The sequence below is a fragment of the Schistocerca americana genome, chromosome X (assembly GCF_021461395.2).
Source record: "Schistocerca americana isolate TAMUIC-IGC-003095 chromosome X, iqSchAmer2.1, whole genome shotgun sequence".
Lineage (NCBI taxonomy): Eukaryota > Metazoa > Arthropoda > Insecta > Orthoptera > Acrididae > Schistocerca > Schistocerca americana.
The window spans coordinates 747,790,059-747,815,414 of record NC_060130.1 but is presented as its reverse complement, the minus strand read 5'-3'; the positions used below and the strand labels follow the sequence as shown (position 1 = coordinate 747,815,414).

General features: G+C 41.2%; 1 protein-coding gene across 1 annotated transcript in view; it reads left to right on the top strand.

Annotated features, from left to right (window-relative positions):
* The window catches only part of LOC124556498 (26S proteasome non-ATPase regulatory subunit 5-like), a 197,060-nt gene that overhangs the window by 49,401 nt on the left and 122,303 nt on the right, over window positions 1-25,356 (top strand). Inside the window, exon 4 of the mRNA XM_047130455.1 lies at window positions 22,315-22,567. Coding sequence (XP_046986411.1) covers window positions 22,315-22,567 — 253 coding nt within the window. The remainder of the gene's footprint in view (window positions 1-22,314; window positions 22,568-25,356) is intronic.

The following is a 25,356-nucleotide window of genomic DNA, read 5'->3' as shown; positions in this document are numbered from 1 at the left end:
TAGGATTTGAAGAAATGCAAGGCAAGTTCAGAAAGTGTGTATGAAGTTATTAACAATAATCTATTATTGTCTGTATGTACTTACACCAAAGCTACTGGAAACATCAGTAGAAACTTTGATATTGGTGTGGGAGCTATGTAAGAGAGAGTGTCACTGGTAAGGATTCAGTGATTTCTTCTGCTCAATGTTTCAGAGCAGTGTGACAAGCTGCAATCCGAAGATGAGTGAAAACTCTGACTGTGGATAATAGAGTATTATCATTGTAGTTTTGGAACATCTGCTAATAGTCAAAAACATAATAATTTATCGTTAATATCTGGGAAGCTGTTGGTGGGTTAGAGTTGGTATTAGTTGTGAACATGAGTTTGTAATTGGGAATTTGAATGCACCTGGAGCAGGAGCAAAATGTGAGCTCTAAATGCCTGGATTTATCAGACAATAAAATGACCCTGAATGTACGGTGACCCCCCCCCCCCCTTTTTTTTTAATTGCTCTTGAGAAATTCTTATTTTTACCATACTATGACTAATCAAAATTACAGATTGTTTTATTGATATAAAATATCTGTCTAAAAAGTAAACATTATACCTATTCTCAACTTATGTCATTTATTGTCTGGATTTTTCTGTAAAAGGAGATAATAATTTTTAAAAAAATGCCTATTATCTAACCCAGGGGTCTCCCATACCACTATTTTTAGTAGTCATTATCACTGTTATCATCATCATCATAATTTGTAAGTCTACTTCCATTTCTCCCTTCCTGGCAGACCTCACATACATCATCATCTTCTGAGCCAACCATAGCATTGTGATATTCTGTCCCAGACAGTAAGGATCCACTGGTCCAGTATGGATACTGAAGGTTCCTTTAACTCCCATCCCCCACCCCCCTTGGAGTGAGGGCATGATCTCCTTGAAGAAACTTCTGCCTGTAAAGCTGTCACAGATGAACCTTGAAAAGTCAGTTCACAACAACATCCATTTCATTGAAGTTGTGTGGTCATACCACCAGAGGTCACACCACCAGGAATTATCATCAGGTCTGTGTTGTTCTTTGATATCATGTCCTTATCTTCCTATGTGTGACAACCCTTGAAAGAATCCAGTACCAACTTTTTCATTCTGTTAAGCAAAAAACCTAGTATTCTGTTCCAAATAATCTTCTATCAGTGTGGCATCTGTTTGTCTGTCATCAATACCTTTTCTTGGCATTTATAAGTAAACCCTGGAAGCAGTTAAGAATAGGCACGAGGTATTCCTGCCTGTCGTAAGATGCGACTAAAAGGAGTCTTACATGTTTCGTCCTTTATGTGACGGTCCCCTGTAGGGTTTGACCTCCATTTTTCAAAATTTTCCCAAAGAGCGAGCCAATTGGGGAAGGGCACCTTACGTGGTGCATCGTGTCCATCATGCATTGAGATCTTTAGCCCACTTTCTCGTCGTCGCATTGCAGTTCCGCCCATTCTCCATCTCTTGGGTGAGGACACATTCCTGGGTGCGTTTTTTCCACCATGCACTATGCAGTGTCACTTTCTGTGCCGACAATGACCATGGACTTCCTTGTACCTCCTATCCAGCATGGTAGACAATCTGTTGTTGTGGAGCCACCATGTACCCTGTTAGCTGTAGCCGCCGACAACACAGGGATTGCTCTGCTGATGCCTGTGCTGTTAACTCCCCACATATGCCAAGGAGTAGATGCCAATCACCCTGGGGCATCGAGACTCCCGGCAATGGCCATCGTGCTAGATGGCCTTTGCTGCGGCTGGGTGGCGCCCGTGGAGAGGGGCCCTGGTCGGAGTGGGTGGCATCAGGGTGGATGACACGCTATGAAGCGTAGTACGTCATCTCTTGCAGGTGGTCTGCCGCCAGCAGTCTCTAAGTGGGCAAATTCTAACTTTAATGCTAAGAAATATGACCCCAAGTCATTCCCCTCCCTGGCCACACCATAAGAGGAATGCCAGGCTAAGGATGACAGTGAAGCTTACTTGCCCCGGTACCTCGTATGTATGAGAGTTGATGGGGAATCTTTCATGTCCATGAAGCCTCTGTTTTTTGTGGAGAATTTGGAGGACAAGTTTGGGGAGGTGGAGGGTTTGTCCAAAATGCGCTCTGGGTTAGTTTTGACAAAAACAGCATCCTCTGCCCAGTCACTCGCTTGTGGCAAGTTGGGGGATGTTTCTGTTGCCATCACGCCTCATAAGAGCTTAAATATGGTCCAGGGTATTATATTGCACAGGGACTGTCTTTTGCAGTCAGAAATTGAGCTGTGCACCAATTTACAGTGGCGAGGTGTTCGTTTTGTCTGACGCATCCATTGGGGTCTGGGGGATAACCAGGTTGCCACCGGAGCATTAATCTTGGCCTTTGAGGGTGACACGTCGCCCAAGAAGGTCAAGGTGATTGTCTACTGCTGTGACATCAAGCCATATATCCCTCCCACAATGCAGTGCCTTAAGTGCTGGAAGTTCGACCATCCTCGCCTCCCATCTGTGTCAGCTAAAGAGAACATCATTCACCTTACTTGCCAGACTGCAGGATTTTACAGAAAGAGAGGAGAATAATGGAATATAAGACCCTGGACCGACTGACCTACACTGAGGCTAAGAGGAAATTTGAGTGCCTACATCCTGTGGCTATGACCTCCTTATAAGCCGTCGCTACGAGAACAGTTGTCGCCCCATCAGTTCCTCGAATTCCTGTCACTTCTCAGAACTGGGAGACTACACCTGCCCCCTTGGTCATGGGGGGGCACTTCCCTCCCTGTTGCTCCTGCACCACCTACTTTGGAAGCAACAACCCTCCAACCATTGGGGATTTCAGTCCCCACTTCTGAGCGAGAGAAGCGTAAGGCTTCTTTGGCTCCTCCCGCTCGGGAGGGGTCCCTTGGGTCACTGCCTTCTCAGGTTTGTGCTAGTGGGAAAGATGACATCCGCCAGCAGTTGAAGAGCCCAAAAGCAGCTGGTCGTAGGGCTTCACGCTCATCCTCAGTCCCGGAGACTGATTCAGTGAAGTCCTCCCAGCCAGGGAAACCCAAGGAACAGTGCGAGAAATCGAAAAAGAAGACCCCTAAGAACAAGAAACCTGCAGTGGCACCCACACCACCGCTACCTACAAGTTCTACGTCTGAGGATGGGGTGAAGATTCTGGCGTCCGCTGAGGACCTAGATCTAGCCGGACCCTCAGACACAATGGATATAGACTGCTCATTGAATTTTCCATGCGTTTCCAGTCTCATGATTATGTCATCATCCAGTGGAATTGCGGTGGCTTTTTCTACCGCCTGGCTGAGCTACGGCAACTGTTAAGCTTCACACCTGCTTTCTGCATTGCCTTCCATGAAACCTGGTTCCCGGCAATGCAGATCCCTGTCGTCCGTGGCAATAAGGGGTATTACAGGAACCGTAGCGAATGTAATAGTGTGTCAGGTGAAGATCGCGTTTATGTCCTAAACTGTCTGTAGTGAACCTGTGCCCCTTCAAGCCCCTCTTGAAGCTGTGACTGTCAGAATACAGACGACGCAGGAAATAACTGTCTGGAATGTATATCTTCCTTTAGATGGTGCAGTACCCCAGAATGTATTAACTGCACTGATTGATCAACTCCCTAAACCTTTCCTACTTTTGAGAGATTTTAACACCCGTAACCCCCTGTGGGGCGACACCTGCTTACTGACCGAGGCAGAGATGTCGAAACTTTACTGTCTCAGTTCAACCTCTGCCTCTTAAATACTGGGGCCGCCACACATTTCAGTGTGGCTCATGGTAGATACTCGGCCATTAATTTATCCATTTGCAGCAGGACTTCTCCTATCTATCCACTGGAGAGCACATGACAACCTGTGTGGTAGTGACCACTTCCCCATCTTCCTGTCACTGCCCCAGCATCAGGCCCACGGATGGTTGCCCAGATGGGCTTTAAACAAGGCGTACTGGGAAACTTTCACCTCTGCTGTCACCGTTGACTCTGCCCCACATGGTAACATCGATGTGATGGTTGAGCAGGTGACTACCACAATTGTTTCTGTGACAGTAAACACGATTCCTCGCTCTTTAGGGTGCCCACAGCGAAAGACAGTCCCTTGGTGGTCGCCAGAAGTCGCTGAGGCAATTACAGAGCGTCAGCAAGCTCTACAGTGACATAAGCGACACCCTTCCCTAGAGCATCTGATGGCCTTTAAGCGACTCTGTGCCCGTGTACACCAGCTTATAAAACGACTGCAACAGGAGTGTTTTGAGAGGTATGTGTTGACCATTGGGTGCTATGTGTCACCTTCCCAAGTCTAGATGAAGATCAGACATCTTTTTGGGTACCAGACCCCAACAGGTGTCCCTGGCGTTACCATCAATGTTATGCTATGTACCGACACAAACGTGATTGCCAAGGACTTTGCTAAGCACTATGCTCGAGCCTCTGCATTGGAGAACTACCCCCCCAGCCTTTCACACCCGCAAACAGCAGATGGAAAGGAAAGTCCTCTCGTTCACTACACGCCACAGTGAACCCTATAATGCCCCATTTATGGAGTGGGAGCTCCTCATTGCTCTTGCACATTGCCCCGACACAGCTCCTGGGCCAGATTGGATCCACAGTTAGATGATTAAACATCTTTCGTGTGACTACATGCAAATTCCCCTCATTATCTTCAACCAGATCTGGTGCGATGGCATCTTTCCATCGCAATTGCAGAAAAGCACCATCGTTCTGGTGCTCAAACCCAGCAAAAACCCGCTTGATGTGGATAGCTATTGGCCCATCAGCCTCACCAACGTTGTTTGTAAGCTGCTGGAACATATGGTGTGTTGGCGGTTGGGTTGGCTCTGGTCCTCGAGTCACATTGCCTACTGACTCCAGCTGTAGGGTCGTCGGTCTCATGCTCTCTGTATGCAGACAACTTCTGCATTTCATACTGCTCCACCAGTACTGGTGTTGCTGAGCGGCACCTACAGGGAGCCATTCACAAGGTGCAGTCATGGGCTCTCGCTCATGGCTTCCAGTTTTCGGCTGCTAAGTCGTGTGTCATGCACTTCTGTCGGCACCGTACCGTTCATCCGGAACCAGAACTTTACCTTTATGATGATCCACTCACTTTAGTTGAGACATATCAATTCTTAGGACTGGTTTTCGACGCCCGATTGACTTGGCTACCTCACCTTCGTCAGCTTAAGCGGAAGTGCTGGCAGCACCTCAATACCTTCTGCTGCTTGAGCAACACCATCTGGTGTGCAGATTGCTGTACTCTGCTGCAGCTCTACAAAGCCCTTGTTCAATCCCGCCTTGACTATGGGAGTCTGATTTATGGTTTGATCACGCCCTCAGCATTGCATTTACTCGACCCATTGCACCCCTGTGGCATTTGCCTAGCAACAGGAGATTTTAGGACGAGTCCGGTGGCCGGCGTCCTTGTGGAGGCCATTGTTGCTCCAGTGGAGATCCAACATGCACAACTGCTCACCAGTTATGTTGCACACATTCGTGGTTGTCCTGAGCATCCAAATTACCATCTCTTTTTTCCACCCACGGCAGTTCATCTCCCGCATCAGTGGTCCAGGTCAGGGCTAACAATTGTGGTTCGCGTGCGATTCCTTCTTTCTGAACTGGATTCTTTCCCTTTACCACCTCCCATCCAGGTCCATCTACATACACCCCCATGGTGTACACAGATTCGTCTGGGTCTTTTGCATGACTTAGTAACTCCTGCCGCTCTTCACTGTCACTCCCTCTCAATTCTTGTTGTGTTCCGGGGCTCTGAAGTGGTTTACACCGATGGCTCAATGGCTGATGGTCATGTTGGTTTCGCCTGCATCGACAGAGGTCATTTTGAACAGCATTCCTTGCCCGATGGCTGCAGTGTATTCACTGCAGAGCTGGTGGACATCTCTTGTGCACTTCAGTATATCCGTTCATGCCCCGGGGAATTGTTTCTTCTGTGTACTGTCTCCTTAAGCAGCCTACAAGCTATCGATCAGTGCTACCCTCGCCATCCTTTGGTAGTGTCCATCCAGGAGTTCATCTATGCCCTGGACCGGTCCCATCATTCAGTGGTGTTTGAGTGGACCCCAGGACACGTTGACATCCCAGGCAACGAACTTACCAACAGGCTGGCCAAACAGGCTATGCGAAAACCGCTTCTGGAGATGGGCACCTCTGAATCTGACCTGCGTTCTGACTTACTCCGTAGGGTTTTTTAGCTTTGGGAGATGGAATGGCATAACAGTACACACAACAAACTGTGTGTCATTAAGGAGACTACGAATGTGTGGAAGTCTTCTATGTGAGCCTCTCGCAGAAATCGGTTGTCCTCTGCCGGCTCCGCATTGGCCACGCTAGGGCAGCCCACGGTTACCTCTTGCGCCGTGAAGACCCGCCTGAGTGTCGGCGTGGTGCCCGATTGACAGTGGCCCGTATTCTGGTGCACTGTCCCACTTTGACTGCCCAGCGACGAAATCTTGGGTTACCGGACTCGTTGCCGCTAATTTTATCTGACAACGCCTCATTGGCTGATTTAGTTTTACCTTGTATTCGGGAGAGTGGGTTTTATCATTTGATCTAAGTATTAAAGCATGTCCTTTGTCCCTCTGTGTCCTCCAGCCTAGTGCTTCTGGGGTGGAGGTTTTAATGTGTTGCAGAGTGGGCTGGTTTCTCCTTTTTTATTCTTGTGGTCAGCCAACCATGGTAATCTACTTTGTTGTTTTAATCTCTTCATCGTGTTTCTTGCATTTCTGTGGTTTTCTTGTCCCTTTTGTCCATTTACATGTTTGTTGCCCTTCATCATTCTTGTGATTTTTCCTTTCATCCTGTTTTGAGTTGTCAGTCTCGTTTGTTTTATTCTCACACTTGTGGCATTGTTTTATCCAGAACAAGTGACTGATGACCTCGTAGTTTGGTCCCTTTCCCCCTCTTTTAATCCAACAAACCAACCTGCCATCTGCTTGTGCACCCTGCATTACGTTATTGCCAGAACTTCTGAAGGGAACACTTTTAACACCAATCACGTTGACAGTAACATTTCACAGCTTATCAAAGCGTTGTTCTCTGTTGTACTAAGCTCTGTCCTCTTTATCATCCTCAGACACCAGCCAGTACTTGCTTTGAATTCTTCAATGCATGCAATTTGACAATTCTTCTTTACCTCCCCATTTTGGAATTTCTCGTAGTTGGGAAGCCTTCACTGCATTTGCCTGACATACATCTACATCAACATAGATTCTCTGCAAGCCACCATATAGTGTGTGGCGGAGGGTATCCTGTACCACCACTGGGCATTTCCCTTCTTGTTTCACTTGCAAATAGAGCAAGGGAAAAACCACTGTCTGTATGCCTCCATATGAGCCCTAATTACTCATATCTTATCTTCATGGTCCTTATGTGCAATGTATGCTGGCGGGAGTAGAATTGTTCAGCAATCAGCTTCAGATGCCATTTATCTAAATTTTCTCAACAGTATTCCTCGAAAAGAATGTCGCCTTCCCTCCAGGTATTCCCATTTGAGTTCTTAAAGCATCTCCGTAACATGTATGTGTTGTTCAAACCTACCGGTAACAAATCTAGCAACCCACCTCTGAATAGCTTCGATGTCTTCCTTCAATCCAACCTGGTACAGATCCCAAACACTCAAGCAGTACTCTTTTTAAAAATAGGTTGCACCAGCGTGCTATGTGCAGTCTCCTTTACAGATGAACCACTCTTTCCTGAAATTCTCCCAACAAACTAAAGTCTACCATTTGCCTTTCCTACCACAGTTCTCACATGTTTATTCCGTCTTGTATCGCTTTGCAAAGTTACACCCAAATATTGAAACAATAGGACTATGTCAAGCAGGACACTAGTAATACTGTATCCATACATTACAGGTTTGTTCTTCCCACTCATCCACATTAACTGACATTTTACCACATTTAGGGCTAGCTGCCATTCATCACACCAACTGGAAATTTTGTCTCAGTCATCTTGTATCTTCCTACAATCACACAACTTTGATACCTTACCATATATCATAGCATCACAGCAAACAACTGCAGATTGCTGCTCACTCTGTCCGCCCAATCATTTATGTATATAGAGAACAACAGCAGTCATATCACACTTCAATGGGGCACTCCTGACAATACGCTTGTCTGATGAACACTTGCTGTCGAGGAGAACATACTGGGTTCTATTATTTCAGAAGTCTTTGAGCCATTCACATATCTGTGAACTTATTCCATATGCTCGTACCTTCATTAACAGCCTGCAATGGGACACCACATCAAAAGCTTTCCAGAAATCTAGAAATATTGAATCTGCATGTTGTCCTTCATCCATAGTTCGCTGTATATCATGTGAGAAAAGGGCAAGCTGAATCACGCACGAGTGGTGCCATCTAAAACCATGCTGATTTGTGGACAACAGCTTCTCAGTCTCCAGAAAGTTTAATTATTTTCGAACTTAGAATATGTTTAAGGATTCTGCAGCAAACAGATGTTAGGGTTATTGGTCCCTAACTTTACAGGTCCGTTCTTTTATCCTTCTTATATACTTAAATCACCTGTGCCTTCTTCCAGTTGCGTGGGACTTTGTGTTGGGCGATAGATTCGGTAAGGGGCCAGTGCCATAGAGTACTCTTTGTGAAATCGAACTGGGATTCCATCTGGACCTGGTGACATACTTGCTTTCAGCTCTTTCAGTTGTTTCTCTAGACCAGGGATCCTTATTACTATGTCGTCCATACGGGAGTCTGTCCAATGGTCAGATGAGGGTAGGTTTGTATGATTCTCCTGTGTGAACAATTTCTTGGATGTGAAATTTAAAACTTTGGCTTTCATTTTGCTATCTCCAATTTCCACAGACTGGGACAGAATGGAAGCCTTAGACCTACTTAGCAATTTGACATATGTCCAGAATTTCCTCGGGTTCTCTGCCAGGTCTTTTCGTAAGGTTTGATGGTGGTAGTTGTTGTACGCTTTGTGCATAGATCTTTTCACAGACGAACGAATCTCTACTAACCTTCGCTTGTCATCATTTGTTCATTCCCTTTTGAACTGAGGGTGCAACAACCTCTGCTTCCTCAGCATCCTCCAAATTTCATTATTAAACTATGGCAGGTCTTTTCCATCCTTTATCCACTTACTAGCCACATAACTGCCCAGACCACGATTTACAATCTGCTTAAATTTGACCCATAATTCCTCTACATCCATGTTACTGGTCACTAAGTGATGCCAATTCACTTTCTAAGTGAGATGCTAATAACTGCTTATGTGCCCTATCCAGCAGAAACTCTCTCCTTATCCAGCAGAAACTCTCTCCTAGCCTTCTTGACTCATTTGTTAACATTCATAGTCATAGTTGCTATAGTGACATCGTAATCACTAATCCCCTTTCCCATACTGACATTGCCAATAAGTTCCGGCCTATTTGTAGCTACAAGATCTAAGATAATACCATTGCGTGTGGGCTGCCGAGCTAGTTTTCAGAAAACATGTTCAGAAGTATTTTGCATGACTGTCTGTCTGTAAATCCCCCCCCCCCCCCCCCCCCCCCCACCTCTCTCTCTCTCTCTCTCTCTCTCTCTCTCTCTCTCTCTCTCTCTCTCATTCTCCCTGAATGACTCTAGAACAGTCACAGCAGAATTGCATTGCCGGTAAAAACATCCAACAATTAATTTGGTTTCACCTACACCTGTTAAATGTGACCAGATAACTTCACTGTCACACTCAACTTGGACCTCACTAGAGACAACAGTTTTGTCAACTGCACGAAACACTCCCACTCCTATGGCCTCTAATCTATATTTCTGATATGTGTTCCATGACGCACAAAATATCTCAGAGCTTTCGACTTCAGGTTTCAGCCAGCTCTCGGTCCCAAGAGTAATTTGACTGCGAGAACTGTCCTGGAGGACAGTAAATTCAGGGAAATTTGTTACAAATACTTAGACAGTTTACTAATAAAATTATATTGAGCAACCAGCTGCTCCAGTTCATGAAATATTTCCTGCTTCAGTCCCCTGAAAGTTTGGTGTGTAGAACTGCCATTCTTTAATATGTTCTTCATCTGACACCACCCATGAACATTTGCTCCTGTGACACCAAATTTTCTTCTTGCAGCACAGTTGTTTGTGGTCTATGCTTCATGAATTACCAGTAACTTAAAGTTTTTGTTGTCTTGTCTGTCAGATCAGTTGTGAAGTGCAAACTTGTAGACCCAAACTTCTCAGCAGAGTCACTGCTGTGATTTCCATCCATTATTGATTGCAACAGTTCACAGTTCTTACAGTGCAGAATACATAAGGAAATTGAATTTCAATAAATGAATTGTGAAATTGTGCCACTTAAAGTTAACATTGTTGCCAACCTTGAAAATCAGCAGTGCTGTAGAGCAGTAGCAGCTGTAGTGTGTCTCCTGTAGAAATGTTTAAAGTGCATGCTGAAAAGTAATTCCTCCAAATTTTTTATGTGACAACTCTTAAAGCTTTTAAAATAAAACAAATGTTATTAACATTCTATAACTTTGTTCTTCATGCCTATGTATTTATTTCTTAAAATGCTCATCCTGGCGATGAACACATTTTCCCAACAAGAGACCAGTTGATACCATCACTGTAGATTGTTTGACTTTGTTGACAGGGCCACATCATCACCTCTGCCTGCAGTGCTTCATCATTATCAAACTGAAGTCAACCAATGTGTTCTTTAAGTTTTGGAAACAGGCAAAAGTTGGATGGGGCGAAGTTGGGACTATATGGAGGATGATTGAGGGCAGTGAACCTAAGGTGTTGGATTGTTGCAGAAGTCGCGGCACTTGTGTGTGATCTGACATTGTTGTGCTGGAGGAGAGGGTGCTCCATGTGTGGATGAACTGCCTGCACTGAGGTTGACCCCTCACCTGTGATTGAGTGGGAGATTATTCCAAAGTCTGGCAGGCAGCGAAAAACTTTCCGAGGGGCTGATTGTAGGGCCTCCCTGGTTCATTTGATGAACAGGTTTCAGGCATTATCTGTGGCTGACGATGTCTCTGAGCCGGATGCAGTCGTCCACCCTGTTCCAGAGGAAGCTTCTCGGCCCGCAAGGTCTGGGCATTCACAGAGGGTGGGTTTGCTGGTATTTGGGAGCTCCAACATTAGGCGCATAATGTGGTCCTTTAGGAACATGGATGCCAAGGAGGGGAAGGAAGCCAGTGTGCACTCCGTGTGCATTATGAGGGAAGTCATTCTGGATGTGGAAAGCGTGCTTCCGGATGCCATGAAGAGTACAGAGTGCAGCCAACTGCAGGTGGTGGCTCATGTCGGTATCAGTGATGTGCGTCACTTTGGATCGGAACAGATTCTGTCAGGTTTCGGGTGGCTAGCGGAAATGATAAAGACTGCTGCCAGTCTTGCTTCTGAGATTAAGGCGGAGCTCACGATCTGCAGCATCGTCGATAGAACCGACTGTGGTCCTTTGGTGCAGAGCCGAGTGGAGGGTCTGAATCAGAGGCTCAGGCTGTTCTGTGACCTTGTAGGCTGCAGATTCCTTGACTTGCGCCACTGGATGGTGGGTTTCCAGGTTCCGCTTAATAGGTCGGGAGTCTACTACACACAGGAGATGGCTACACGGGTAGCGGGGGCTGTGTGGAAGGGACTGGGCAGTTTTTGTAGGTTAGAGGGTCTCAGGGAACCACAGAAGGGGCGTCCGTCTAAAAGTGGGCAGGTAAAACACAGTAAGGTAGTTGTCGAAATGATTGGTATTGTAGTTGTAAATTGTCGTAGCTGTGTTTGGAAAGAACCAGAGCTCCAGGCCCTAATAGAAAGCACTGAAGTTCAAATAGTTGTAGATACAGAGAGCTGGCTGAAGCCAGAAATAAGTTCAGCCAAAATTTTTTCAAACGATATAACAGTGTTCAGAAAGGATAGATTAAATACAGTTGGTGGTGCAGTCTTTAGTGCTGTCAGAGGTAGTTTGCCTTGTAGCGAAATTGAAGTAGATAGTTCCTGCGAAATAGTATGGGTAGAGGTTATACCTGACAATTGGACTAAACTATTAATTGGATCGTTTTATTGACCCCCTACTCAGAAGATTTAGTTGCTGAGCAGTTCAAAGAAAACTTGAGTCTCATTTCAAATAAGTACCCCGCTCATATGAGTATAGTCGGTGGTGGCTTCAATATACCCTTGATATGCTGGAAAAATTATAAATTTAAAGATGGCAGCAGGCATAAAACATCATCCAAAATGGTACAGAATGCTTTCTCAGAAAATTATTTTGAACAATTAGTTCATGAGCCCACTCGAAGTGTAAAAAGTTCCAAAAGCATACTTGACCTTTTAGCAGCGAATAATCCTGGACAAATAGTGAGTATTTTGACAAATACAGGGATTAGCGACCACAAGGCAGTTGCTGCTAGGCTGAATACTGTAACACCTACAACCATCAAAAAGAAACACAAAGTATATCTATTGAATAAAGCTGATAAAAATGCTCTTAACGCCTTTTTAAGAGACAGTCTTCACTCCTTCCGATCTGCTCATGTAAGTGTTGTGGAATGTTTTGAGAGAGAGAGAGTATCGACAGCAGTTGACATAAATTAATAAGTGATGGTACTGATCCCTCATGGTACACAAAATGGGTCAGATCGTTGTTGCAGAAGCAACGCAAAAAGCATGCCAAATTTCAAAGAATGCAAAATCCCCAAGATTGGCAAAATTTTACAGAAGTTCAAAATATAGCACGTACTTCAATGCGAGATACTTTTAATAATTTCCACAATGAAATTCTGTCTTGAAATCTGGCAGAAAACCTAAAGAGATTCTGGTCATACATAAAGCACACCAGTGGCAAGATGCAATCAATACCTTCGCTGCGCAATAACAGCGGTGAATTCACTGATGACAGTGCCACTAAAGCAGAGTTATCAAACACGGTTTTCCGAAACTCCTTCACCATAGAAGATGAAGTAAATATTTCTGAATTCCAATCAAGAACAATTGCCAAGATATTCTCGGTGTAGCAAAGCAGCTTAAATCACTTAATAAAGGCAAGGCCTCCGATCAGATTGTATACCAGTCAGGTTACTCTCAGAGCATGCTGATAAAGTAGCTCCATATTTAACAATTATATACAACCACTTGCTCACAAAAAGATCCGTACCTAAAGACTGGAAAATTGCTCAAGTCACACCAATACCCAAAAGGGGAAGTAGGAGTAATCTGCTGAATTACAGACCTATATCACTAACGTCGATTTGCAGTAGGGTTTTGGAACATACACTGTATTCGAACATTATGAAATACCTCGAAGAAAACAATTTATTGACACATAGTCAGAATGGATTCAGAAAATATTGTTCTTGTGAAACAAAACTAGCTCTTTATACTCATGAAGTAATAAGTGCTATCGACAGGGGATGTCAAATTGATTCCATATTTTTAGATTTCCAGAAGGCTTTCGACACTGTTCCTCACAAGCGTCTTCTAACGAATCTGCGTGCCTACGGACTATCGCCTCAGTTGTGCGACTGGATTCATGATTTCCTGTCGGAAAGGTCACAGTTAGTAGTAATAGACAGAAAGTCATCGAGTAAAACAGAAATAATATCTGGCGTTCCCCAAGGAAGTGTTATAGGCCCCCTATTGTTCCTGATCTATATTAACCACTTAGGAGACAATCTGAGTAGCCATCTTAGATTGTTTGCAGATGATGCTGTCATCATATGATCAAAACGACTTGCAAAATGATTTAGGTAAGATATCTGTATGGTGCGAAAAGTGGCAGTTGACCCTGAATAAAGAAAAGTGTGAAGTTATTCACATGGGTACTAAAAGAAATCAGCTAAATTTTGATTACGCAATAAGGCACACAAACCTGGAGGCTGTAAATTCAGCTAAATGCTTAGGGATTACAATTATAAATAACCTAAATTGGAAAGATCACATAGATAATATTGTGGTTAGAGCAAACCAGAGACGGCAATTCATTGGCAGAACACTTAGAAGGTGCAACAGGTCTACTAAAGAGACTGCTTACACCACACTTGTCCACTCTATTCTGTAGTATTGCTGTGCGATGTGGGATCCGTATCAGGTGGAACTGACGGATGACATCGAAAAAGTACAAAGAAGGGCAGCTGGTTTTGTATTATCACGAAATAGGGGAAATAGTGTCACAGACATGGTGTGTGAATTGGAGTGGCAATCATTAAAACAAAGGCGTTTTTTGTTGCAACGGGATCTTCTCATGAAATTTCAATCACCAGTTTTCTCCTCACATTGCGAAAACATTCTGTTGGCACCCACCTACATAAAGAGAAACAATCATCACGATAAAATAAGAGAAATCGGGGCTCGCACAGAAAAATTTAAGTGCTCATTTTTTCCGCGTGCCGTTTGAGAGTGGAACGGTAGAGGGACAGCTTGAAGGTGGTTCATCGCCAGGCACTTTATTGTGGATAGCAGAGTAATCACGTGGATGTAGATGTAAAACTATTTTGCAGTTAGAAACTCCATTACAGCATGCTGTTTCTCATGCACCAACATAGTTCCATTACACACTGCCATATTACATGTTACAATTTGGAGCCCTCTAGCAGGAGAGGGTTGCATCTTGCGTCAGCAAAGCAGGAATATGCGTATGTCAATTGTCAGACCATCATGATCCCCTGCTTTGCCATTCTGCATATCTTTTATAGCTTTCCTTATTTCTTTGGGGATGATTTTGGGGACTACTACATCATCTTCATCATCATCATCATCATCATCATCATCATCATCATCATCTGCACAAGGTTTTCCTAGTAATATGCGTGATAGGTAATACCTGAATGAATATTGAGAACAGAATAAAAAATTGGGAGACATTACTTTTCAACATGCCCTCATCATATACTATTGTTGAGCATTTGTCCAAATGTAAAGTCAGTTCCATTCCAACTAGTATTGGATTCAGAAAAACTGCAATTTGATTGTGGTAGGTGGCCATAAAAAGGCAAGGGACACAATATACATTCCCATTGTTGACAGCACAACAAAACCCGCTTGTCACTCCTATCCTCACATCATTGTAGTGCCCACCCTACTGAATTATTCAAATTAAATCTCCACGTGATCCTAGTTGCCAAAGCTTCATCTAATACAACCCATATACTAAGCTATTACACAGGGTGAGACTGCCACTTTAAACTGGTAATTGGGGACTTAAATGCCAAGGTTGGTATCAAAAAACAGGGTGATGTCTCAGTAGGCTGCCATGGAATCAATGAGAGGAATGAAAGGGGTGAAAGGCTGGTTCAGTTTGCAGAAGAAAATAAATTATTCATCATGAACATCTTTTTTAAGAAACACCATAATAGGAAATGGATATGGAGAAGCCCAAATCATGAGACCCACAATGAAATAATTTTATCATCTCAAATCACACCAAAATAATTGAAGATGTTTCAGTTTTAAATCAATTTAATACTGGTAGCGACTAGAGAATAGTAAGAGCAAAAATAAACATTAATACTCAACAAGAACGAAGAAAACTAATATCACAGAAAAAAGAAATTATAGATATGGATAAATTAAACGAAAGGAAAAAGATTTTCAGTATGCCCTTCGAGTGAGATGAGAAGAGTCAACAGAAGAAAATCTAGCTGAAATGATAATGGAAACTGCAAAACAAATAGGTGGACTGACAACAATTACTAAACAATGAGGAAAGTTAAGGGCGGAAACCAAAACTTTACTCGTAAAAAGACAAGAATGAAAATTAAAACTTCTTGTGACGAGATAGAATATTCAGAACTGTGTAAGTGTATAAGGAAGAATATGAGAGCCAACATACAAAAATACGATTAAAACACCATAAAATTATCATTAGAGAGTAAAAGGAGCTGCAAGAAAGCTAAACAAAAGCTTACGATTGCTAAAAACGAAATCGTAGCGATTGATAATGGGCACATAATGGAAAAGAAAGAAATTCTAAAGCATATAAAGAATTTCTATAGTAAATTATATGAAAGAACACATGAACCACTAGGAAAACCTTGTGCAGATGATGATGATGATGATGATGATGATGATGATGATGATGATGATGATGTAGTAGTCCCCAAAATCATCCCCAAAGAAATAAGGAAAGCTATAAAAGATATGCAGAATGGCAAAGCAGGGGATCATGATGGTCTGACAATTGACATACTCAACTTACAGGGGAGGAAACAGAGAAACATCTGGCTAAAGTCTTTACTTCAACATATAGAATGGCAGCATCCCAACCTGCTGGAACAAAGCAAACATAATCTTACTACATAAAAAGGGAAGTATTCATGATCTGAAGAACTACCACCCCATTAGCTTACTTCCTGTTGTAATTAAAGTGTTCACTAAATTCCTGATACATCACATTAAAATGGTAGTGGAGACTGCGCAGCCCATAGAACAAGCTGGATTCTGCAGTAGTTTCAGTACAATTGACCATATAAACACACTGCATGAGATAATTAGTCGAGCCAGTGAGTATGAAATGCCACTATGCATAGTCTTCATTAACTTTGGAAGAGCATTTGATTGCCAGCCACACTGCAGTCATACAAACACTGGCCGAGCAAGGAGTGGAAACAAAATATATAAACATACTGTGCAACATTTATGACACATCTGTAGCATCTATCAACATTGGAAAAAACAAGTGCGAATTTCCCATTGGAAAAGGAGTAAAGCAGGGCGATCCTGTATCCCCAAAGTTATTTATAGCAGTTCTCGACATGGCTATGTCCAAAATTATTTGGGACAACAGAGGAATAAGGGTGAATGGTAAAAGGCTCACCAACCTGAGATTTGCGGACGATATAGTGGTCCTAGCTAACAGTAAAATGGAAATGCAGTCCTCTTTTAGACTTAACAGATCGTTGTCGGGAAGTTGGACTTAAAATAAATCACTCTAAAACAAAGGTTATGCATAATAAGTGGTTGCTGCAGGACAAGTAACACTGAATGGCAACATCCTAAACAATGCTACAGAATAGGTTTATCTGGGGCAATTAATTGAGACAAAAAGGGATTTGATACCTGAAATTTTTCGTCGAATTAAACTTGTTTGGAGGGCTTATGGAAGGAGTGCAACAGTTTTCAAATATAACATGCAAGTCTACTTAAAGAAGACAGTTTTTGATCACTGTATCCTACCAGTTTTAACATAAGGGTGGGAAACTTGGACTTTAAATGAGTTTATCAAAAGGGAACTTAACTCTGCTCAGAGAACTATGGAAAGGTCAATGTTAGGTCACACTAAGAAAGAGCGACAGAAAAGTGAAGACATACGAGCAATAACTGGAGTAAAAAATATTATAGAACAGGTTAAGTCTTTAAAATGGCAGTGGGCAGGATATATTGCACAAACGAAGGATGGAAGATGGACAAAATCAGTTTTAGAGTGGAGTCCCAGAGAGAAATGAAGACCACCAGATCACTGGGATAAGGAACTCGGGGCAGTTGCGGGCTTCAACTGCAGAAGACAACAGCGGACAGAGATGCAGGAAAATACCTCTTAAAAACGTATTTAATAACTTAGAGGCTACATCTTGTATAGATTGAATTAGCTGAACAATAAATAAATAAACACAGTGTAAAAATGTCGACCTCAGAAACAGCACTTTAATCTGTGAATGTAAGACAACCCCGTATTTTGCAAAGTACTTTTTTTTTGGGGGGGGGGGGGGGAGGGGGGAGGGATGACAACTTGCCTTACAGTTGGGTAAGTAGGGGGCACTTCTCATAAAGTATGAATCATCTTCCTTTGATATTCACATTCATTCAGTAGCACCTCTCTCTCTCTCTCTCTCTCTCTCTCTCTCTCTCTCTCTCTCTCTCTCGAAGACAAAGTGAACATAGAAGTAACACAGACATAAGCTTACAAGTGTTAAGTGTCATCTGACACATGTGATTCCTTCAATCAGATGCGGTCAGGTGATTCTGAACATTTACAAGCTTATGTCTGTAATACCTGTATATTTACAATATTTTCTAGAGTCTACATTTACTCATGTTGTAGTGGTGCATACTGAGACTTGGACTACATTAGAGTATAAAGTTTCTGTTATGTCTCTAAAACCACCTGAACATTAGAATTCCTTCATACTTTTTAAAAGGCTGTTCTGTTCTGCAGTCCATGTTGATACTAATTTGGCAGTAAGATCTTGATATCCTTCTGATTCCCTGTTATTCTATATTGGCATTAACTCCACCAGTTACTTTTCCATACTTTTTTCATATTAAATGTAGAATTGGCATTTTTCTGATGGATAAATGTAATTATTAACATGCCATGTTACATGACACAATATTTGCAATTACATTACTTCACATTTTAGGTGCTAGCCAATTGAGAGGAACTTTTAATGATCTCCACTGACTGTATCTGTTCAAAGAAGGAAAAACTGAAAGGTGGAATGAATATGCACAGCTGTTAAATGAGGGAAATTAACTTGAAGGCAGTATTATAGAAAGGAAGTAGATGAAGATGATACTGCGAGAATAATTTGACAGAGCTGAAGCCTGAGCTGAAACAGGGCTCTTGGAGTAGGCAACATTCCGTCATAACTGCTGTTATCCTAGGGAGAACCAACCGCAACTAAACTATTCCACCTGGTGTGCGAGATATAAAAACCAGGGAAATACAATCAGACTTAAAGAGGAAAGAAATAATTCCAGATCTAAAGAAAGCAGGCACTGACAGGCGTAAATATTACTGGACTATCAGTTTAACAAGTCATTGTTGCAAAATATTGGCACGAATCATTTATAGAAGAGTGGAAATGCGGGTAGCAGCTGACGCTGTATAAGATCAGTTTGGTTTTTGGATAAATGTTGGAGCATGTGAGGCAACATTGACCCAGGGTGGGTTAAGGAAAGGGAGACATATGTTTATAGCATTTGTAGATTTGGGGAAAGCTTTTGACAATGTTGACTGGAATACACTCTTTGAGATTGTCTGGGTAGCAGGTGTGAAATACCGGAAGAGAAAGGTTTTTACACCTTGTATAGAAACCAGACAGGTGTTATAAGAGTCTAAGGTCATGAGAGGGAAGCTATAGTTGAGAAGGCGGTGAGATGGAATTTTATCCTGTCTCCAATGTTATTCAATCTATAAATCGAGTAAGCTGTGAATAAAAGCAAGGAGAAATTTGGAAAAGGAAGTAAAGTTCAGGGAGAAGAAATAAAAGCTTTTATGTTTGCTGATGACATTGTATTTCTGTCAGATGCAATGAAGGATTTATTAAGAGCATTTGAATGGAATGGGCAGTGTCTTGAAAGGCGAATATAAGATAAACATCAACAAAAGCAAAACTAGGATAATGGAACATGAAGTAAATCAGACAATACTGAAGGAATCAGATTAGATGAGTTTTGCAATTTGAGCTATAAAATAACTGATGATGGCTGAAGTAGAGAGGATATAAAATGTAAACTGGTGACAACAAGAAAGGCATTTCTGAAGAAGAGAAATTTGTTAACATTGAATATATTAAGTTTCAGGGTGTCTTTTCTGAAGGCATTTGCCTAGAAGTATTTGTATGGAAGAGAAACATGGACGATAAACAGTTTAGACAAGAAGAGAACACAAGCTTTTAAATGTGGTGCTACATAAGAATGCTGAAGATTGGATGGGTTGATCATGTAACAAATGAGGAGATACTGAATAGAATTGCGGAGAAAAGAAATTTGTGGCATAACTTGACTAAAAGAAGGCATCGGTTGATAGATCACGTTCTGAGACATTGAAATTATCAATTTAATGTTGGAGGGAGGTGTGGGGGATTGGAGATGGGGCATAAAAACTGTAGAGGGAGACCAAGAGACGAATCCAGTAAGCAGGTTCAGAAGGATATAAGTTGCATTAGCTATTTGGAGTTGAAGAGGCTTGCGCAGGATAAAGTAACGTGGAGAGCTCATCACACCACTGTTTTGACTGAAGACAACTTTTTGCTTAGTTGTCAATAGTATCCAGTCGTAGTAAGTGCCTACTCTAACAACCCTACCACAACAAAGGTCAAAAATTAATTATGATTGTAGTGTTGCTCACGCTGCTAAATATTGCATTTTCGGGCAACAACAAAGTTATATTATGTGGCAGGTGTCATTAAGGCACAGTTAATAAAGTCATTTCTTGAAATAATGGATAGACTAGGCACTCATCTTTTTGTGTTTCCCACCCTGGTCTCGTTGTGAACTCATGGCTCAATCGTCGAAAATCTAGGTAGTGATGATTCCCAGCTCGGATGCAAAGAGGCCTAGGTGTTATTCTGCGATATTCAAAAGTTTTATAGATGTGTTTCATAAACCATCTTGAAGATTGAACTTTTGCAAGTTAGGACAATGGTGATGTAAAAAAGTAATCAGCACTCCGAATTTAAGTTACACTTATTTTTTATTACTTTTGTTGCAATATCATGTAACTCGTTCCAAAACATCACTTCACAATAGAAAAAATACTTGAAAATATCTTCCTCACTGTTAAAGTTCACATTTCATAAATTGACTACAATTTGCGTCTTTTTAACATGACGAGCAAAGCTTGACTCTCTAATAGCCACTTACACGCCCAAAAATCAGAGTTACAAGTACATCAAAGATCATAGTGACAAAAGAAATAATACACATAAGAATAATATCATTACAGTATATACATATCGATGTACCTCTACATTAATTAAATCAAATCTGAATGTTGTCACAGAAATATGTTAACTATTTTACAGAAACACAGTAGAATATTGCTGGTATCGAGAGGTTGAGGTGAGGTGCCGTAATGGTTACATAATTCAAGTACCATTACACTACCCTATGAATGTTGCTGCTGCTATATTAGATATGAATGACAGTCGTTCAGTATCATATTTGGCACACTAAATGGGTCTTAAATTAAATATTACAAAGTCATAAATCATCTTTACATCACAATGAAAGTTTCTCAGCTAACAGTTTTGTGAAATTATTCCTGCTATGTTCCGCAACGATACCCATTTATCCGTTAAAAGTAATAAGATTTTGGCATAATCTTGCACGAACATCTAAATTGGGAAGAATAAACTGTCACAGCATGGAGGAAGTCACTCTTGCATATATGCAGTTCAAAAATTTATAAAAAATGTTGTGACCTTCACTAAAATGAAACTAATCCTGCCAAATTTACTGTGACGTATTTCAACGTGACTCAAATTGTGAAAACTCCAGATGCTAGCTAGCTAGCGGTGAATGCTTGTGTAAAATACACGCGTAGCAGAATGTCAGTCTTTCTGATGCTCAGTTAGAGTGAATTCAAACAGATAGGCGGTATTGATTTTCACAGTCTCTGTTTGCATCGTCATTTTCATAATTTCTCATGTTATCTTTCCTCACATATCAAATACCTATCGTCATTCCATAACTACAATACAAGATCTTATATTTGCAGCATCTTGGCTGTAGCTATGCATTACAGTAAACCTTCCACCATTTCATCCATATATTAGTCAACAAACTACCCAGTAATCTCTGTCCAATTCAAAACTACCTTTCTTTTGTCTAGCAGTGAACCATCATATCTGTCACAATGTGAATGCCACCCATGCTCTCCTCACGTCTCTATGTTTCTATTTTCTTTCTTATGTCTCATCTGCTAACTTTACGATATTGTTTCTCACTTTTCCATGAACCATTAGACTAACCGAGATTTGGTTCCTTCTGCACTGATGCCATGCATTTCTGTTAGTATGTCAGTACTCACATTTGACATTATCATAATGAGGATATTATTCAACATAGTGTTAATAATATCAATATTACCTACATATCATATATTTATTAAAATAGTTTCTTGTTGTTGTTGTTGTTGTTGTTGCATACAACTCTTGTACTATGTATATTGTAATGTTAGCACACTATCTGATTGGATGTAAGAGGCTGCCTAAAGGCTATATTCTTGCCAAGTGAAATAAATGACAATTCCCTCCCTCCCCCCTCTCCCCCACCCCCCATCCCCTCCCCCCTTCCCTCTAATCATGTCTCTCTCATTGTCCTGTGCCCAGTTATCACTCTGCCCCTGTTCCTTTCTCCTTTATTAACACGTCACATCATTGCTCAGTGTTCCGTAGACAATCACACTTATCCTTCGACAGGAAATTCTTCATGTCTACTGTGCCACTTTATTTTGTACTTTCACAGGAAGTTAATTAACACTGTTACATAGTAACTCATCTGCTCTTTCCCATGTGTTTTTTCCTCAATACTTCTTACATTGCCTTTCAGTTGTGTAGTAACTGATCTTGAGAGTTGTAGATTTTAGCAGAATAATAATTACACTTTGTTTTATCCTATATAATTATGTTCTAACCTCAGGTGATCGTGGGAATTGCTTTAACATCTGAAGAAGGTTTCGTGGAGTGTGTAATGTGTGGTCTATTACCAGAACTGATCACTGAAGTTAAACAAGAGGATCCCCTAATGCAATTAAATGCATTAGACCTCATCGGAAAACTTGCTGAAACAAGTTATGGATTTAAATACCTTGAAACTGAAGGAGTTATAATATACATTTGTTCTAAATTTACGCAAATGTACACTGATCCATCACTTTCTTTGTTGTTGCCAGGTAAGATCATCATATATAACTACATTTGCAACACATAATGTCTGCTCATAAATACAAAGTGAACTTGTATCCAAGATCATTAAAGTACAGTGAGAAATAAGTGAAAAATACAAAATTGGTGAGTTTGAATGTGCATCATCTTTGGTTGAGCATCTAAAATTATAATAGCTGCAGGATCAAAATGGTGTGTTCTTTTTGGACATGTCCAAAAGAACAGACACCACATATAAAATTAATTGGTCATAATAAGCAACAGTATACGAACATAAAAGTGTGAATTAACTAGTTCTGAAATTTTGCATTCCAGTCATCATTCAGTATTCATATTTTTCATAAACATTACAACAGTTAATAGCACATTCAAAGTAAACTACTTCAGGAAGATTATTCTGTATTAGTCATGTTTAACCGGTATTCAGTTTTACTCATCAATTTTGAGTTGTCATGAGAAATTTTCGGTACCATATTGTGTGTGCTCCTGTGCTTTCTTGTGGATTCTGTACTACTGGCTAGTAAATTTTACAAACTGGACATTCTTTTCTTTGTAAAGTGACAAACAAGTAATGTATCAAGGGAATATTTGTTGCTTCCTGTCTACATTTTAAAGATTGTTAGTTTTGTTTTCAGTTATGATGGTATTACGTATTCTGGATGCTCTTTGGTTTTGTGATTTGGAAATTTGTTTAAACAGTTCACCAGTTTTACTCACCTGTAATGAGAATGAAAAATGTTTCATATTTGTATAGTGTTCTGAATGACTGTAAAGCCATGCCTCGATCACTTTTGCATATTGTGGCAAAATGCTTTGCTTCTTTCTGACAGTGCCTTAGACTTTTCCTCTTGTTTATGAGTATCTGCAAAAAATATAAATGAAGCACCATTGCACATATATATTGATAAGTTATCAAAAAGAAACCTAAGTAAAGAAAGAACAGATAACACATTGTAGCAAAGTGTGTACAGCCTAAGACTTCTGCCCTGTCGGTTACATAGTTTCCCTATCAACTCAGTGAATGGGGTAATTCGACAAAGCTCATCACAGATGTCATCTGATCATATATCGAATATCTGAGCCACAATTGCACACTGGATGAAAGAAACAAAATCTCATTAAATTTCATAATTCTTGTGGGACTGGCCTGATTATGGTTCAAATAGTCCACTAGAAAGTATGAACATTAGTGCCATGTAAGTGATGCCGTGAATCCGGAAATACCCTCGAAAGATTGAAGGTAACAATGTTCAGGTGGTACCATGTACTCTGAAATATTCACAGAAAATTGTTGGGTGGTTTGTTCCTATGAGCCAGGACTGGGTGTAAAAAGTGAATTGTCACCACAACTTTGTCTTCCGCCTCTTAATTGATTTTCACTCACGCCATAAGTCCATCCCACAACATGTAGGAACTTAAAAACTTCTCATTTGTGATAAACACAAATTCCGTCTCAAAATTCGGATTTGTGAGATGAATGCTATTTCACAGCAAATTTGATACTGGTAGAATTTGGATCTGAACTACCTTGTTTATGCCACAGCTGACCTCAGCAAGTGATTGTGAGATAGCTGTTACCATATGCTTTGTGCACAGCACTTTACTTTCTGTTGTATCTAGCTCACTATTTTCTTTTCTTTGAAATGAGTGATGAGACTAACCCTGGTCCATCACAGGGTTAGAGTACGACTCTCATGACACCAGAAGGGATCAGCAACTCATGTGAATTCTCCTTTTGCAGAACAATGGAACATTGTTGTAGGCTGGCTGATCTGTAAGAGGGCAGCAGGGCTTGTCCCTCCCCCCCTCTACTCCTCAATTATCGGGCATTTGAAGTTGTCATTTATTTACATTCACAACTGCCTGCTACGTTATTTGCACTGTAGTGACCACACAGAGAGTATTCCTGTAAGGAGTTATTTTCAGTTGTACTTCCACTTTCACTCAACACTGTCAGTACAATCCATGGTGTTGTCAAAATACGGATCTCACAGCTCACAAAAGGGCTCTTTAATATGCTAATCAGGGCTAATATACTACAGATTTGAAATCGGCCTTCCGCAGATTTTGTAATTATTGAACTTTGTGTGTGTGTGTGTGGGGGGGGGGGGGGGGGGGGAGAGAGAGAGAGAGAGAGAGAGAGAGAGAGAGAGAGAGAGAGAGAGAGACGTCTTAAATCAGAGAAGCACTGTGTTCACTGGTGAGAAAATGCTGCTGCTTCTCAACAGAAACAATAATTTGGTGGCAGCTAAAGCAAAGACTGTTCTGGAGGAATACTGTTGAAGTTTTTGCAGCAGCAAATATTCCACTCAAAAATCTTTAATAGAGAATAAAACCTGTTTATTCTCTTTCATTGTTATTTTATCTCCAATTACTGTTTTACTTTCTAATCTTCAGGCTTACAGTGTGGCAAACTTTCAGATTTTTTGCATCTAATCATTTAGAAAAAAGGATGCTGATTTTGCAAAAAATAGATGCTACATTTTTAGGTTCCTATTTTAATAAGCACCTGTGTCTCTTGGCAAACATGATGATGCATGTTACCACTGAGGCATATCAAATAAAGTTACTGCTTTGGCTATTAGCAAGGGAATACATCTTTTCAGCTGATATGACGGCAGAAGGTACTGTTAATTATTTAACTTGTTAACTAAAACAAAACACAAAGATTATGTAGTGACATAGTGCAAGAATGCTAATCAGAATTCATGCATTCTGTTACTCTAAAATTGGTCTGCAATGTAGGACATTTTAATCCAACCACATATATTAATATTGGCCTTTTTTTTCCTATGAT